The sequence below is a fragment of the Eschrichtius robustus genome, chromosome 14 (assembly GCF_028021215.1).
Source record: "Eschrichtius robustus isolate mEscRob2 chromosome 14, mEscRob2.pri, whole genome shotgun sequence".
NCBI lineage: Eukaryota > Metazoa > Chordata > Mammalia > Artiodactyla > Eschrichtiidae > Eschrichtius > Eschrichtius robustus.
This window is the reverse complement of record NC_090837.1, coordinates 23,514,336-23,533,170: the sequence shown is the minus strand read 5'-3', so window position 1 is coordinate 23,533,170 and position 18,835 is coordinate 23,514,336. Positions and strand designations below refer to the sequence as shown.

General features: G+C 38.9%; 1 protein-coding gene and 1 long non-coding RNA gene across 4 annotated transcripts in view; one reads left to right on the top strand and one right to left on the bottom strand.

Annotated features, from left to right (window-relative positions):
• The window catches only part of PITPNB (phosphatidylinositol transfer protein beta), a 61,297-nt gene extending 60,166 nt beyond the window's left edge, over window positions 1–1,131 (bottom strand). For both annotated transcript variants that reach the window (XM_068562785.1, XM_068562784.1), the window contains exon 1: window positions 1,022–1,131. In XM_068562785.1, coding sequence (XP_068418886.1) covers window positions 1,022–1,041 — 20 coding nt within the window. In that variant the 5' untranslated portion in view covers window positions 1,042–1,131. The remainder of the gene's footprint in view (window positions 1–1,021) is intronic.
• Window positions 1,132–1,254: 123 nt separating this feature from the next.
• LOC137776932 (uncharacterized) overlaps window positions 1,255–18,835 on the top strand; it is a 59,718-nt gene continuing 42,137 nt past the window's right edge. For both annotated transcript variants that reach the window (XR_011076360.1, XR_011076359.1), the window contains exon 1: window positions 1,255–1,372. This is a non-coding gene — a long non-coding RNA (uncharacterized lncRNA). The remainder of the gene's footprint in view (window positions 1,373–18,835) is intronic.

Here is an 18,835-nt window from a genome sequence, read left to right as displayed (position 1 = left end):
TTTTAAGCAGAGAAGCGACAGGAGTGACTTTTTAAAAGAAGTTTGAGAACTAACACTAAAAATAAGCTGTCCGGAGTTAGCTAAATTAAGCCAAGAATTTTAAGAGTTTAAAATCAAAAGAGCATTTGAAAAACCCAAGAACGGGCCACACTCGAAATCCCTAGTTGCCCAAGAGATGCTGACAACACGAACCAGCTGTGACAGCTGAACATTCCCTACCAACCAGATTTCCTGTGATATTCACAATCCCTGCCGGTAGGAAATGCCGTAACTTTTCAACAAAACCACTTCGCCGGTCTGATGCACCTGGAAACCCTTTTATATGACCAACCACATGTTAACGCCTCATCTAAACCCCGGGAAGTACACGGAGCCCAGAGTGTCACCCCATCTTAAAGATGTAGAAACTGAGACTCAGAGCAGAAAGATGGCTCTCCCGTGAAGGGAGAGCTTCACTGCCCAGTGAAGAGCATGTTTTCCGGACTCCCGACTCCAGCATGATCTTCAGGGCACCTATGTCCCACCTCCAGCCCCGACACCAGGGCTACCTTTACCTGGCAAGCCCACCTCCCGCGGGTTACAGACAGGCTCCACTCTGGACGAAAAATCACAGACCCACCGCGTCTCCCCCACCCTCGGGCTTCGGCTGGATCCCACGCGAGAGCCTGGGGATGGGCCCAGGTTCAGACTGGGGTGAGGGGGTTAGGGAGAGAAGGCGGGTCCCAGCGGAAACTCCCGGCCGCGCCTTCCTGAGCCACGCGCTGCGGCCGAGACCCTGCCGCCTCCGCCCCTGGGTGGGGAGAGAGCAGCATTGTTACCACGACAACGCCAGGGGGGCCTGGGGGCGCGCCGCGGAGGGGCCTCGAGCGGGCCGGGGGCGCGAGCCGGAGGAGGGGGCGCGCGCAGGGAGCGGCCGGCCCGAGGCTCGCTCTTTCTTAGGAATATTCCGCCACTTCTCAATCAATGAATCTCCCACCACCGCCGTCCCGGAACCTCGCTCACGCCCACCGATCCTACTCACAATTCTTTAATCAGCACCATCTTCCCGGAACCCCTTCACAGATGCCGCCACTATCTCTACCGCCGCCGCCGCCGCCGCTACCGCCTCTCACGGCGCCTGCGCGGCCCCGCCCCCTGCCTCCCGGGCCGCTGCGGCGCCTGCGCGTCCACACCCTTCCGCCACGACCCGTCACGTCAGCGCGCGAGAGTAGCTGGCCCCGCCCCAGTTCTGCGCCCCACCCTGGGCTCGCGCGGCTTCTACTGCGGCTGTGCGGGCTCAGCGCCCGCTAAGCGCGCGGTCGGTCGACTCGCGTCGGCGATTTCTCCGTTCAGTCAAGTTCTCTCGAGGCGGCTGTGCAGTCTACGCTCTCTGGTGAGTTTTCCAGTCGGTTCCCTCGAAGTCGTTTTCTGGTGACCAGAGCTAAACTTTCTCTCACAATTCTTGAGAAGGAGGCCCGCCTTCTTCACAGACCCCTCACTTCAGAAGTCCGTGTTAAAGACTCGAGACGGGTCGGAGAGGTGTTGGAGGGGTGGGCGGCTCGCGCGCCGGTTCCACGAGCCCAGAACCAAGCCGCGTACAGCTGTGGCTGCACGAGTTCCCAACGCCCACACCCCCCTGCCCCCGAATCCAGAATCCCCCCGTGGCTGTGACCCGACCGCAGGGGCGTCCGACCCTCCCGACCAGCCCCCCGGGGGGAAAGGGGGTGCGCGCCCTTAGGTCCCGGAAAGGGGGCCTGTTGTGGGGAGACGCTAGCGGGTCCCGGTGAAGGCCCCACACGACCCGGGCGCCAGCCTGAAAGCCAGGAGGTGGCCTTTAGGAGGAGTTGTAGCGCAGGGTCACTCGCTTGCTCTGTGCTAGTCTCAGGTCTAGGCCCTGGGATACACCTGGAAGCAAAATAGACACGGTCCGTGCCCTCACTTGGAAACAACTAAGAATTTGGCGTAGTGGTAAGTGCTCTTCCATGAATACGATAACACAGGGTAGAGGCGAAGGCAGAGTAATCAAGGTAAGGACTCTCCGGAGGCCACGGTTGAGCCTGATGTTGTAAATAGCCCAGCCTGTGAAGATGGGGGAGGCATCCCAATTAGAGGAAAATAGACCGAGAGGCTGAAATACGCTTAGAGTAGTAGTTGAGGAGCAGGTGGAGGCCAGGTGTGGCTAGGACGTCTTAAGTGTGTGGGGCGGGGCGGGGGGAGGAATAAGCTGGGACTAAGCAACTAGGCCATAGTAAAGAGTTTGCGTTGTATGCTAAGAACCATGAGAAGTTGTTGAAAGGTTATTAAAGGAATTTAAAAAATCATTAGAACACTTCTACATAAATTTATATGGAATACACCCAGTGGAGTTAGGGCTGCCTCCAAAAAAAGTAATAGTAGTGAAATATTTGTCTAAAGCTGGAAACTTTTCCTAAGGCAGTCCCTGGGATCCTCTGAGTTTCTTTGATGTGTGAAGCACTATGCTAGTTATTGTGATGGTGAAGATTCAAGGAAACATGTGCTCTTACTTTCAGGGAGCTTAGAAACTGGGAGTAGCTTCTGTTGATTGGGAATCTGTTGTATGCCAAGTACTGTGTTAGGTAATGGAGATGTTTTATCTCATTTCACCCTTAGAACAACATTATGAGATAAGTGTTTTAGCATGCTTTAGAAAGGGGGAAAAGTGTTCAGAGAGCCAAGTTAAGTGACATTTGCAGAAATCACTCAGCTAGCTTGTTTACAGAACCAGGTTTCAAACCTAGGTTTTAAAAACTTGAAAATCTGGTCTTTCCAGGACACTGACTTTTTTCTAGATAAAAATAAATAAAAAGTTGAGGCATGTAGACAGTATTTAGGACAAATAATTGTTCTTAATTTTGGGAAGAAGGAGGTTATGGTCAAAACATAGAAGATACTTAAAAGGTAAGAATAGACAATCTACAGATTTGAATACTATACCAATGAATATGAGCACTGGAAGATGTTTTTTTTAAGGTCCAACGAGGTAATATTAGTGGCCAAACTTATAAGTAGTCATTTTAGTAGTTTCTCCCCAGGTGTTATGCAGGCTGAAGATATAAATAGCTTTAAAAACGTGAATAAAGTTGTGGTTGACATGCTTAATTAGTCATTAAGAAAAGTTAGAACGTTGCAGAACATTTCTGTAACTTTTGAAGTCTTCCCACAAGTGTTCACTAATTCCATTCTGTGCGTAGTACAGGTGCTGCTCATAGTAACACTCATATGTTTGTAAAGTAAATGAAGAGATAGTGTACTGGGTGGAGCATAACTCTGAACTGGTATACAGCATGGACATTGTCTCCGTTCCCCACCTAAAGATTCATAGTAAAACACTCAATTGAAAACCATAAGATACGGACTTCCCTGGTGGCACAGTGGTTAAGAATCCGCCTGCCGATGCAAGGGACAGGGGTTCGAGCACTGGTCCGGGAAGATCCCACATGCCGCGGAGCAACTAAGCCCGTGCACCGCAACTACTGAGCCTGTGCTCTAGAGCCCACGAGCCACAACTACTGAAGCCCACGCCTAGAGCATGTGCTCCACAACAAGAGAAGCCACTGCAATGCGAAGCCCAGGCACCGCAATGAAGAGTAGCCCCCACTCGCCGCAACTAGAGAAAGCCCACGTGCAGCAACGAAGACCCGGTGCAGCCAAAAATAAATTAATTAATTAAAAAAAAAAGATAAAGAAATTAGCCAGTTTAGGTGTGTATATTTGTGGGCAACAAAAGATACTAATTCAGAATTAACTAGGTTGATAGAAAATATGGAATCTGTATACCTAAATACCTGTACATCTGCTTAAGAGATAAAAAAGGCAGAATGAGGGAATATTGAAGAAGACTAGAGAGTAGGAAAGACGAACCATCACCCCAAAATGACAAAGAAGGAAATATAAAGAAAAAGATTATGGCACATGAAAAAAAATAAGCTAATGGATTGTGTGGCATTTTCTTGTTTTAAAACTAAAGATGTTCGATCTTATGCATTTTTGCAAATACGGACATACGATGGGATGTAACTTATTAGTAATTGTTTCCGGATGTGGAAAATATCCACCCTCTTTTTTAAGCCTGATGTCTGTTGTCCCTTGTTCTAACTTTCATCCTTCAGCAAAGGTAACCTTTACACACAAGATGTCCAATTGAATTTAATTCTACAAGCCTCATATAACCACCAGTCTCATTACTTCTCGTATACAGTTTGGAACAGAGCTCGTTAGAGTAAGAATGATGGTAGATTTTACTGAGGCAAACCAAAAGATTTCTGCACAAGCAATGTTTGGAACATTTATGCACCAGTTGATAAAGTACAACTCTGGTCAAAGAAATTTGGATAGTCCTTCAGATACTATAAGTGAATATGGCCTGTTTTTTGCCCCTAAGGAGACGTTCTTAACCTGGATCCAAAGACCTTTTCGTGGGTGTTCCCAGGGAATTTGTGAACCACTGAAATTATATACATAATTTCATGTCTATGCACATTTTTCTAGGGGAGATGTCTATAGCTTTTATTTGCCTTGCTTACTCTGCAATTTGCCATCCTGTTTTCTTTATCTTCTCCCCATTCCAGAATTATCTTGATTGAGATACTTTGATGAAAACCAGAAATATTTCCAAGAATGCATTAATATTGTCAAACATTAGGGCATAGGTCATAATATTGTACTGCTGTGGGAGAGACAGGATTGGACCTTGCAGTGGAAAGCCCTTGGCCTGAATCCTGGCTCTGCCACTAGCTGGCTCTGTACCTAAAGAGCTACTAATATCTACAACATAGATTTATTGTGAGGAATAAAAGTATGAAGCGTCTCTTACACGTTACCTGATATGTATTAGGTGTTCGGTGAATGGGTATCATTTTAAAACTTACAGCTTTCAGAGAGCAGAACTGTAATTTAAATTAAGATATAATTAAGTTCCTCCCCTCTCCATCCCTAGGGGTAACTAATGCATGAATAGGAATGCGTATATTGATATATGTACATACATTCATATATGTATTGATATATGGCTGTGATTTACTCTTTCACCTGCAGTGTATAGTGTAGATTTCTGTTCTTCTCTATTGCACCAACATTTGGTATTGTCAGAGTTTTTTGTTTTTAGCACTTTATTGGTTTAAAAATGCTGTCTCACTCACTTTGTATTTTTCTACAGGGAGAGGATCTTTTCATGTTTACTGGCCATGTTCTTATTCTTTGCTCATTTTCCTGTTGGTTTTGATTTTTCTTTTTGATTTGTAGAAATATACTATAGTCACTTTGGACTCGAAGTTCCATGTTGATTGTGTGCACTTTATATATTTTCTTTCCATATGTGGATTGTTGTATCACTTTGTTTACAGCAAGATTTCTCAACCTCTGCAGTATTGACATTTTGGGTCAGATAATTCTTGGTTGTGAAGACTGTTGTGTACATTGTAGAATGTGCAGCAGCATCCCTGACCTCTATCCACTAGATGCCAGTAGCACCACTCCAGTCATGATGATCCAAAATGTCTCCAGACATTGCCCATTGTCCCCTGGGAGCAAAATTGCCCCTGGTTGAGAACCACTGGTTTATAGGGACTCTTGTGCAGAGTTATTTATCTTTAAGAAAACTTTATTCCACTAACATTTTTTGGGTTTATATTATATGGCAGGTCCTAAGTGTTTCATTTGACCTAATGCTAACCTTAGCCCATTTACTAATCATAGCACATAGAAAATAGATACTATTATTATCCCTGTTTTATAAAGGAGAAATCTTGCTTATGTCTTCTAATGTAGAGGAGATGTTAATCAACTTTACTGAGCTATAATTTACAGACAATAAAATGTATCCATTTTAAGAGTACAGTTTGAAGTGTTTTGTCAAATATATATACTTCCGGTGATCCTTACCAAAAACAAGATATGTGACATTTCCATCGTTCTAAAAGGTTTCCTTGGGGACTTCCCTGGTGGTCCAGTGGTAAAGAATCCACCTTCCAATGCAGGGGACTTGGGTTTGATCCCTGGTCAGGGAAGTAAGATCCCACATGCCGCAGGGTAACTAAGCCCGCACGCCACAACTACTGAGCTCACATGCCTCAACTAGAGAGAGAAAACCTGCACACAACTAGAGAGAAGCCCATGCACTGCAACGAAGAGCCTGTGGGCCATAATGAAAGATCCCGTGTGCCAAAACTAAGACCTGACGCAGCCAAAAAATAAAAAATTAAGATAAAATAAAAGGTTTCCTTGTGCCCCTTTCCATTCGGTTCCCCCACACTCCCAGCCCCAGGCATGTGCATAACTGCTTTCCATGACTCTAAATTAGACTTGCCTTTTCTAGAGTTTCATATCATTGCATGATATACAATTGACCCTTGAACAACACAAGTTTGATCTGCGCGGGTCCATTTATACACAGATTTCTTTCAGTAGTAAATACGGTATGATCCTTGGTTGGTTGAATACACAGATGCGGAAATTCAGATATGCCAACTGTGGGACTGAGCAGCCTCAGATTTTGTTATTCGCAGCCAGTCCTGGAACCAATTCCCCATGGATACGGAGAAATGACTGTACTATGTCCTTTTTTGTTTCTGGCTTCTTACACTCAGCGTGTTTTTGAGATTCGTTAATGTTGTGTGAAGTTCATTCCTTTTTGTTGCTGAGTGATTCTCCTTTGTATGGATATATCAGATTTTGTTTATCCGTTTACTTGGTGATAGACGTTTGAGTTCTTCCCAGCATTTGGCCATTATAAGTAAAGCTACTATGAATGTTTGTGTGGAAGTCTTTCTGTAGATATGTTTTCATTTCTCTTGGGAAAATTTCTCTTGAATTATGAGGGAAGTAGACATTTAACTCTAGGAGAAACTGCCAAGTAGATTTCCAAAGTGGTTGTGCCATTTTACATTCCCACCAGCAATGTATGAGAGTCCAGTTGCTTCACATCCCCTTCAAAACATTTTAGCCATTCTAGTGGATATGTTGTAATATCTCACTGCAGTTTAATTTGCATTCTCCTGAAGACTAATGATGTTGAGTAGTTTTTCATGTGCTTATTGGTCATTTGTACATCATTTGTGAAGTGTCTGTTCAAATCTTTTGACCATTTTAAAATTGGTTTTCTTTTTATTATTGAGTCATAACAGTTCTTTATATATTCTAGATATAAGTTCTTTCTCAGAGGTATTTGTTGTGAATATTCTCTCTCAGCAGCTTACCTTTTCACTTTCTTGATGGTATACTTCAAATAGCAGAAGTTTTAAATTCTAGGAAGTCTAAGTTATTTTTTCTTTTATGATTCATGCTTTTTGTGTCCTACCTAAGAAATCTCTGCTTACCCCAAAGTCACAAAAATCTTATTTTATAATGTTTTCTTCTAGAGGTTTTAAAGTTTTACCTTTTACATTTAGGTCTGCATTCTATTTCAAATAAGTTTTTTTTCCTCTTTTTTTAATTGTAAAATATACATAATTTATCATCTAAACCATCTTTAATTTTTAATTTCATAATGTTGTGAATCCATCTCCATAGCTCTTTTCACCTTGTAAAACTGAAACTCTCTGCCCATTAAACAATAACTCTCCATTCCCCCTCTCCCCAGCCCCTGGCAACCACCATTCTACTTTCTGTTTATATGATTTTGACTACTGTAAATATTATATAAGTGGACTCATTCAGTCTTATCTTTTTGTAACTGGCTTATTTCACTTAGCATAATATCCTGAAGGTTCATATTGTAGCATGTGTCAGAATTTCCTTCCGTTTTAAGGCTGAATGATATTCCATTATATGTATATACACGTTTTCTTTATTCATTCATTGATGGACACGTGGGTTGCTTTTACCTTTTGGCTATTGAGAATACAGGCATACCTCTGAGATAATGCAGCTTTGGTTCCCAACCACTGCAGTATAAAGCGAATATCACAATAAATCAAGCCAAATGAATTTTTTGGTTTCCCAGTGGATTTAAAAGTTATACACTATACTATAGTCTATTAAGTGTACAATAACATTATGTCTAAAAACATGTACACGCCTTAATTTAAAAATACTTTATTGATAAAAAATGCTAACCATCACCTGAACCTTGAGTTTTAATCTTTTTGCTGGTGGAGGGTCTTGCCTCGATGTTGACGGCTGCTGACTGGTCAGGGTGGCGGTTGCTGAAGGCTGGGCTGGCTGTGGCGATTTCTTAAAACGACAGTGAAGTTTGGCACAATTGACTCCTCCTTTCACAAATGATTTGTCTGTAGCAGGCAATGCTGTTTGGTAGCATTTTACCCACGTTAGAACTTCTTTTAAAATTGGAGTCATCTTCTCAAACCCTGCTGCTGTTTTATCAACTAAATTCACATAGTATTCTAAATCCTTTGCTGTCATTTCAGTAATCTTCATAGCATCTTTGCTAGGTGTAGATTCTGTCTCAAGAAACCACTTTCTTTGCTCATCCATAAGAAGCAGCTCCTCATTCATTAAAGTTTTATCATGAGATTGCAGCAATTCAGTCACATCTTCAGGCTCCACTTCTATTTCTCTTGCTATTTCTACCACATCTGCAGTTACTTCCTCCAATGAAGTCTTGAACCCCTCAAAACTCATCCATGAAGTTTAGAATCAACTTCTTCCAAACCCCTGTTAATACTGATATTTTGACCTCTTCCTCTGAATCACAAATATTCTTAGTGGCATCTAGAATGCTGAATCTTTTCCAGAGGTTTTCAGTTGACTTTGCCCAGATCCATCAGAAGAATCACTATCTATGGCACGTATAGCCTTAAGAAATGTATTTCTTAAATAGTAAGACTTGAAAATTGAAATGACTCCTTGATTCATGGGCTGCAGAGTGGATGTTGTGTTAGCAGGCATGATCGCAACATTAATCTCATTGTATATCTCCATCAGAGCTCCTGGGTGACCAGGTGCATTGTCAATGAGCAGTAATATTTTGAAAGGAATCTTTTTTTTTTCTGAGCAGTAGGTCTCAGTAAACCATGTTGTAAACAGATGTGCTGTCAGCCAGGCTTTGTTGCTTTGTTTATAGAGCACAGGCAGAGTTGATTTAGCATAATTTTTAAGGGTCCTAGGATTTTTGGAAGGGTAAATGAGCATTGCCTTCAACTTCAAGTCACCAGTCGTGTTAGCCCATAACAAGGGAGTCAGCCTGTCTTTTGAAGCTTTGAAGTCAGGCATTGACTTCTGCTCTCTAGCTATGAAAGTCCTAGAGGTGATAAAGATATTCCAGAGTTTTAAAGTTTCACATTTTACATTTGGGGCTTTAATCTACCCGGGCTTAGTTTTTATGTATGGTGTGAGGTGTTGAGATCCTGTTTTTTTTCTCCACACCCCCCCCCCGCCCCACACACATGGATAACAAATAATCTTAGCATCATTTATTGAAAGAAATGTTTGTTATTGTTGAAGTGGATGTTTGATTTTCCCCATTTCATACTTTATAGCAGAATGTGGCTATAGCAGAATTTTCCCCAGTTTATTTCTTTGGAGGGAATATTTTATTTTATTTTTATTTTTTAATTAATTAATTTATTTATTTATTTTTGGCTGTGTTGGGTCTTCGTTTCTGTGCCAGGGCTTTCTCTAGTTGTGGCAAGCGGGGGCCTCTCACTATCGCGGCCTCTCTTGTTGCAGAGCACAGGCTCCAGACGCACAGGCTCAGTAGTGGTGGCTCACGGGCCTAGTTGCTCCACGGCATGTGGGATCTTCCCAGACCAGGGCTCGAACCCGTGTCCCCTGCATTAGCAGGCAGATTCTCAACCACTGCGCCACCAGGGAAGCCCCTTGGAGTGAATATTTTAAAGCAAATCAAAGATATATAATTTCTCCTACAAGTGTTATTGTTTCCCATGTCCTTTCAACCTTTATGTTTTAAGCATGGCTCTTGTTAACAGATTGTATGTTTGTTTAACATTTTTTCTGCTTTTTTAGAGTTCTGATATCTTGTCTTTTAATGTAAGTGTCCATTTCATTCATTGTGAATTTATTTCTACAATTTTAGGTTCATCTCACTGTTTGTATTCCTTTTATTCCTCCTTGTCATCTTTTGGGTTGAAGGGATTTTCTTATTCAGTTTTGCTCCTTTTCTCCATTTTGTTCATCTATTTTTGGGGAACTTATATGCTTTTGTCTATTTCAGTTATTATTCTAGCTTTTATAACATACATGTAAAGTATAAAAATAAGCAGTATTTTTACTCTCATTAATAGTACAAGGAGCTTAGAATAGTCTAACTTTGAATACAAGTTTGAACAATACACTGGATTTTATATTGGTCCCATTCTATTTTTCTCTTACAAATCAAACATTTTTTGTACCACTTTATACAATCAGTATTTTATTTAGATTTGCCCATATTTTAATCAGTATATCTGCTCATCATTCCCTTTCACATCTCAGCCCTTCCATCTTAGATAATTTTACTTTCGCCTGAAATTTGTCTTCTAAAATTTACCTTAATAAGGGTCTATCAGTGGCAAATGATATTTTCTTGGTCTGAAAATGTCTATATTTTGTCTTCATTCATAAAACACACTTTGATAGAGAATTCTAGGCTGAGATATGTTTTTTCTTGGCATATTTGAGATACTATTGCCCTGTCTTCTAGCTTTCATTGTTGAAGTAAAGAAATTAGTCATCTAATTCCTGGTCCTTTGTAGGTGATACATCTTTCCTTTCTAGCTTTTTAAGAAAAGGTTTATTGAAATATAACATGCATACAGAAAAGTGCAAAAAATCATAAATATATTGCTTGGTGGATTTTCAATAATAAAAACACTCACAAAACCACACCCAGAAATATAAAGACAGCATTACCAGAACCACAGAGGTCTCCCTTTGTAGCCCGTTCCAGTATTTACTATCTAAAAATGATCACTGTCTCACCTTATATCATGATAGGTTAGTTTTTTCTTATTTTGAACTTTTACGTAAGTGGAATAATAGGCTTTCTTTTGTGTCTGGCTGCTTTTACTCAGCACTATGTGAAATTCTTCCACAACAGTTTGGTTCATTCTCATAGAATATTCCATGTTACTGTTACTAGTCATTTGAGTTGTTTCCAGTTGTTGACTGTTATGAATAGTGACACTAATCTTTTAGTGACATTTATACTAACTTCTATTGTGTATATACTTAGATGTGAAATTGCTTGTAGTAGGAAACTGCCTAATAGTTTTCAAAAGTGGTTATGTCATTTTATGTTCCCACCAGAAGTATATGAGGGTTCTGATTGTGCCATAAACTCATCAGCTTTGTTGTTCTCAATCTTGTGGCTTTAATTTGAATTTCTTTGATGCCTAATGTGCTTGTTGGCCATTCATATATCTTCATTTGTGAAATATCTGTTCAAATCTTTTACCCAGTTTTTAATTGAGATGTAATTGACATATAACATTAAATTAGTTTCAGGTGTAAAATAATGACTCGATATATGTATATATTGCAAAATGATCACCACAACAAGTCTAGCTAACATCCATCACCGTAGTTACAAATTTTTTTCTTGTGGTGAGAACTTTTAAGATTTACTCTCTTAGCAACTTCCAAATATGCAATACAGTATTATTAACTATGGTCCCCATGCTGTACATTATATCCTCATGACTTATTTATTTTATAACTGGAAGTTTGTACCTTTTGACCCCCTTCACCCGTTTTGTGTAACCCTACACCCCCTACCCCCCAACCCCTGCCTCTGGCGATCACCAAACTCTTCTCTGTATTTATGAGCTCAGTTTGTTTGTTTATTTAAGATTCTACATATAAGTGAGATTATGCTGTATTTGGCTTTCTCTGTCTGACTTATTTTACTTAGCATAATGCCCTCAAGGTCCATCCATGTTGTCCCACGTGGCCAGATTTCTTTCTTTTTATGGCTGAATGATATTCCATTTTTAAAAATTTAAATATGTGTATGGCATTTTCTTTATCCATTCATCCATTGATGGACACTTAGGTTGCTTCCGTGTCTTGGCTGTTAGTCTAAACAATGCTACAGTGAACATGCGGCTGTATATATCTTTTCAAATTAGTGTTTTCATTTTCTTCAGATAAATACCCAGAAGTGGAATGGCTGGATGATATGGTAGTTCTATTTTTAATTTTTTGAGGAACTTCCATACTGTTTTCTACAGTGGCTGCACCAATTTATATTCCCATCAACAGTGCACTAGAGTTCCCTTTTCTTCACATCCTTGCCAACACTTATTTCTTGTCTTTTTGATGGCAGCCATTCTAACAGGTGTGAGGTGATCTCTCATTGTGCTTTTGATTTGCATTTCCCTGATGATTAGTGATATTGAGCACCTTTTCATGGTATGTTGGCCATCTGTATATCTTCTTTGGAAAAATGTCTATTCAGATCCTCTGCCCATTTTTTAACTGGATTGCTTATGTTTTTTTGCTGTTGAGTTCATGAGTTCTTCATATATTTTGAATATTAACCCCTTATCAGATGTATGATTTGCAAATATTTTCTCCCATTTAGTAGATTGCCTTTTCAATTTGTTCATGGTTTCCATTGCTGTGCAGAAGCTATTAAGTTTGATGTAGTCCCCCTTGTTTATTTTTGTTCTTGATGCCTTTGCTTTTGGTGTCAAATCCAAAAAGATCATTGCCAAGACTCATGTCAAGGAGCTTACTGCCTGTGTTTTTCTTCTAGGAGTTTTAAGGTTTCAGGTCTTATGTTCAAGTTTTAATCCATTATTTTACCCATTTTTTAAATTGGATTATTTTTGTCTTGAGTTGTAAGTTGTTTTTTAAAAAATATATTCTGGATATGGGCTCTTTGATATATGTATAATTTACTTAATGTATTGTTTACTAAATGGTGGGGTCTTTTTAAGGAGCAGAATTTTAAGTTTTAAATTCAGTTTATCAGTTTTTTAAATCTTAGAGTTCCTGCTTTTAGAGTCCGATCTTAAGAAGTCTTTTCCTACCCCAAAGTTGCGAAGATTTTTCTCTTACATTTTCTTCTTAGAAGGTTTGGTCTTGCATCCTTTTCAAGTAAGTTTTTGTCTGTGGTGTGAAGTAAGGGTTGAGTAAGGGTTGACATTCATTTTTTTATACAGTCGCGTATTCAGGTGTTCCAGAATATATGTTACCAAATAACAGTTTTGATTTTTATAAGTTTGTTGTAAATCTTGAAATCAATCTCCCATCTTTGTTCTTTTTTCAAATTATTTTGGCCATCAATTTCTATATAAATTTTAGAAAGAGCTTGCCAATTTCTGTGAACACAAACCTGCTGGGCTTTTGAGTGGGGTTGGATTGATTAATCAGTTTGGGGAGAACTGACATCTTAACGATACAGTTGATCCTTGAACAACGCAGGGGTTTGGGGCCCCAGTCCTCTGCACAGTTGAAAATCCACATACAACTCATAGTTGGCCCTCCAACTACATGGTTCCTTCAACTGTGCAGTCCCTCTGTATTTGTGGTTCCACATCCACAGATTCAACCAACCAGGGTATTGTGTAGTAATGTAGTATTTACTGTTGGAAAAAATATACGTATAAGTGAACAGCACAGTTCAAATCCATGTTTAACTGTATTGAGGTTTCCAATCCATGAACATAGTTTATCTCCAGTTTTTCTTAGGTCCTCTTTAATAATTCTCTGCAGTGTTTTATACTTTTCAGTGTAAAGGTTAGAAACATGTTTTATTAAATTTATCCCTAAGTATTTTTATGTTTTGGGATGCTGTCGTTATTTTTTAAATTTCAATTTCCAATTATTAATATGTACATACATATTATGGTTGTTACATGTTCCTGGTGAATTGAACCTGTTATTGTTATGGAATGTTCCTCTATGTCTTTGGTAATATATTTTATCTTGAAGTCTACATTATTTGATATTCATGTGGACACTCCATTCATCTCTTTCACACTTTTTAATTTTTCAATGGTATGTCTTTTCTTCGATTTACATTCTACATATTTGTGTCTTTTATTTAAAGTGTATCCCTCACAGACAGCATCTAGCTGAGTCTTTTTAATCCATTTTGACAACCTCTGCCTTTTGGAATGTTTAATCCACTAAAAATTAATGTAATTTTTGATATGGTTGTTGTTTATTTCCTTATTTTTTGTTCTTCTGTTTCTGCTTAACTGTTCTCCTTTGTATTTTTAAAAGTGGTTACTCTAGGAATTAAAATATATAAACTTATTTTTTTTATAATCTACTTAGAGTTAAAATTTATGTACCACAGCATATAAAGTATAAGAATCAGCCAGATAGGTTCATTTAATCCATTTCTTTGTAAAGGTCTGTTTCCATCTGGTATCCTTTGCCTTCTGCCTAATGAACTTCCTTTAGCATTTCTTATAATGCAGATGTGCTGACAATGAAATTTATTAGTTTTCTTTTATCTAAAATCCTCTATTTCACCTTAACTCTTTTTTTTTTGGCTGCCTTGGGTCTTTGCTGCGCTCGGGCTTTCTCTAGTTGTGGTGAGTGGGGGCTACTCTTCGTTGCGGTGCACGGGCTTCTCATTACGATGGCTTCTGTTTGTTGCGGAGCAGGGTCTCTAGGTGCATGGGCTCAGTAGTTGTGGCTTACGCTAGTTGCTCCACGGCATGTGGGATCTTCCCGGACCAGCGCTTGAACCCACGTCCCCTGCATTGGCAGGTGGATTCTTAACCACTGCGCCACCAGGGAAGTCCCTCACCTTGAGATATTTTTACTGGATATAGAATTCTGGATTAATTATTTTTTATTCTTTTGGAACTTTAAAGATGTTGATCCATTGTTTCTTCTGGGCTTTATTGTTTCTGATGAGAAGTAAGCAGACATTTTGAATCATTCATTATTCCTTGCATGTAATGTGTTTTTTTCTTTTGGCTGCTTCAAGATTATTCTCATTAATTTTGATTCTCATCATTTTGATTATGGCTGTGCCTAGGCATATTTTTCTTTGTGTTTGTTGGGGTTTGCTGAGCTTGCAAGTTTATATCTTGCATATTTAGTCAGTTTATGGCCATTATTCATTCCTTCAGGTATTTTTTCTTTTGTATTTTCTCTCCTCCTAGGAATCCAGTTACATACATGTTATACTTTTTCATGTTGTCCCACAGGTCCCTGAGGCTCTGGGTTTTTTAAAATACTTTTTCTCTCTAAATATTGTCTAATCTCTGTTGATGTCTCTTCAAGTTTCATATATCCTCCTGTTATCTTCATCTGCCGTTCGCTCATCCAGTGAAGTTTTTTGTTTCAGGTATTGTAATTTTCAAATCTAAAAAGTCTAATTTATTCCTTTTATATAGTTCTTACTTCTCTGCTGAGTTTTTATCTTTCCATTCCTTACAAGCATATTCTCCTTGATGTCCTTGAACGTAGGTGTCATAGCTGCTTTAAATTCCTTGTATGTAAAGTTCACCGTATGGGGTCCTCTCAGGGTCAGTCTCCATTGAATCTCTCTGAGTATGGTTCACATTTTCCTGTTTCTGTTTATGTGGAGTACATTTGGATTGTATCCTAGACATTGTGAATGATATATTGTAACGACTTTGGATTCTGTTATGTTCCTCCTAAGAGTACTGATTTTTTCTTTTTAAAAAACCAGACCATTAGGTTGGCTGAACTGAAACAGGAAACTCATCTCCTCCACAGTGGGCAGCAGGTGAAATTTTTCTTTAGTTCTTTTAACCTTTTAGGGCCACTTGGAGTCTGCTTTTCACATATGTGCTTCAGGGGTTAGCTAGAGATTTGGGCACTGTTTATAAACACTTTGGGGATACTTGTTTTTTGCTCCCTCCTTTGTAGCATTTTCCTCCTTAGGAAATGGCATTTTCCATTTGCCCTGAAATCTTTCCTCTGAGACAAGAAAGTAAGACTATAGAGTTTTTTATCTGAGCCTCTTGGCATGGCATGGATTGGGTCCTGCCCAGCTAGAAAATGGAAAGCTCAACCCTCCACTACAGAATCTTTCTGCTTCTGATTGCTCTCCAGTGCTTTTAGGGAGTTGTTGGTGTTTTGTTTTGTTTCTGTCCAGAATTTATAGTTGTTATATGTAGAATGGTTATTCCAATAAGAGTTACTCAGCCATGATTAGAAGCAGTCTCTGGGCTCTTTGTAATGCATGAGCTTTATAGATGCTCATCTGAGGAGAGCAGTAAGCCTTCATGAGTACCTATTTTAAGACATGAGTTACATGACAGGCAGACATAACATTAGCCGTGACTTTACTCCAGAGTTTGGCTGTTAGATTTGGGAGTAGTAACTGAACCAGGAACCCTTTATTAGAGTTAGTTAGATCAGGTCAAAGTATTCCTCCAAACTGTATGTATTGAGAACACTGCAAACTTACAGGGCAAGTAGTTTCAACAAGTGTCCAATTTCATATTCATATAGAGCCCAGTAAGGCAAAAGCTCATTTCATGTGGTCAGTAAATGTTAAATCACTCTGATAAACAGCTTCAGTCCTTATAAAATGATTCAAAAATAATATATAATATAGAGTTGTGATGGATTGGAGTGTGCCCAAGGAAAAGAAAATTACCTACAATATTAGTAAGTTCAAGAAACATAACCATCTGTGGCTTGATGGAGGGGGGGGTGTAACATAAAGATGCATGATGCCATTTGTAAAACTAATTTCTCTTTCCATTTAACCTCTTGTTGCCTAAGAAAATGCAGCTAGTAATTAAGATACCATTTTGGTCTTGCTTGTAAATACTGTTGCCTTCATTAAATTTCACACTTGTGAAAAGGAGCTATTAAGAGACAGCCTAAGGTAACACTTTTTGAATAGCTAACTTTGTTAAAAATACTTTTCCAAATTTCTTACAATAAAATGTAATTGCATTTTCTGTTTTCACTCATGTGGAATCTTCTCACATGTTATCTGTTAGAGATAAGACTTGATGATAGAGGGAATATTCTGTTAAGCCCAAGTAGTACAGTGACTTCGGAGTTCTCCTTTCCTTGCCATTTGTAATAAATAAAGTTTTCTGGTTTCTCTAATTTTTCTTACAATTCACTTCTCATAAGGTTTAGCTGGTGGCAGGGGAGAGATTCCAGAATATATACTATTTTGAAAGTGTCAAATTTTAAAAGATTTGTTATTGAATTAAAGTGGTTAGGAAGCAATCAGTAAATAATCATTGAGTCTGTATTGAAATACTAGAGTACCTTGATAGCACACCTGTAAAGTTCAAAACAAACAAAACAGGGTGGGGGAAGAAGAAAAGAAGGAAAAAAATCTATATAGTCTTTTTATTGTTGATAGTAATACAATCATGGACAATGGAAACATGTTCTACCTTATAAAAATGGGTACATAGTAAAGTTGTTGCTGTTGTGTATATGAACAGTGAACTTCTTGTATGACATGTCTTTGTTGTTTCACGTGTTATGATTTTTTCCATTGGAATTCTTAAGTCTTCACCTCTGTGACTGGTCTATCATGAGTATAGTTTAATAGATGAAAATGTTTTTAGATTAAACATTAGTATAACCCTCCAGCATTCCTGTATCAGGTTACCTGAAGACAGATCTTAATTCAAATGTCTTTATTAGTATCTCTGTCACATAGGAGAAACAGAGTGCTTCTTTCTCTCCACTCATTTTAAGTACATTTCTTGTTTTTAAAAAGTGACCATAGTAATATGCTCACTTCTGAAGTTCTTTCTCCAAACAGATACTGATATGAGCATTCTCCTCTGTTGGCATTAATTTTAACCTCAAAAGACCATCTTGAAGAAAAGATGTGTATTTTTATCTTTTAGGTTTATTTTGTCCTGTACTTCTTTCTAGGATTATCAATAGAATGTGCTGTTAGTGTGGATGAATTTTGTGATGTGAATAACTTGCTACAGAGAACAAGACCAAAACTCTAAACCTACTTTGAACTCAAATGTAACATGCTTTTGAATCCAACAATTTTTGATCTAGTTTGAAATCAAATTACTAGGTTGTACAGTTGAAAGTGTTTTCTTCAGGTTAATACACAAAAATCTATAACCTTTATCTATATACAGTAACCACCTAGAAGATACACTGGAATAGAAATTCCCATTTTCAGTAGCAACAAAAAGAAATACTTAAGAATGACGTTAATGCAAAAGTTTAAAAGCTATATGAAGATAACTTTAAGACGTTCCTAAAATATACAAATGTGGACTTGAACAAATTGAAAGATATTCTGTATTATTGAAAAGGATGTTTCAGTATCACAAAGTTGTCACTTTCTCCCCATGTTAAAAAAATAAACACAGTCCCAATAAAAAACTCAAGTTTTCTTCGTCAGGACACAGAAAGATTAATTATAAAATTTATATGGAAAAATAAACACAGGCATAGTCAGGAAATCCCTGAAAGAGAAGAGCAATAAGTTGCGTGTGGCTAGCCCCACCAAATATTGAAACATACTATGACTATAAAGCCTCTACAATTTGGAGAGTGGTGTGGTAATACCATAGACAAATCAATGGAACAGAATAGAAACTCCAAAACTAGACTTTCATACTTCAGGAGATTTGGTGTGTGGATATCACCATCTCAAATCACTATGGAAAAGATGCATTTTTTAATAAGTAGTGTTGCGATCATCGGATAGCACTTTGGAAAAAAATAATATTTGATCTAAACCTCATACTGCACACCAAAATACATTCAGGTGGGTCAGAGATAAAACAGTTGAACATTGAACAACATTGGTTTGAATTGCAGTTGGTTGAATCCATAGATGGGTAACTGCCAATAGGGAGGGCCAGCTGTAAAGTTACATGCAGGTTTTTGACTGCAGAGAGGGCCAGCACCCTTAACCCCCTCCTCACTGCCCCCACCCCCCGCGCCACATTCAAGGGTCAACTGTAATGTAAGAAATGAAACCATACAAGAG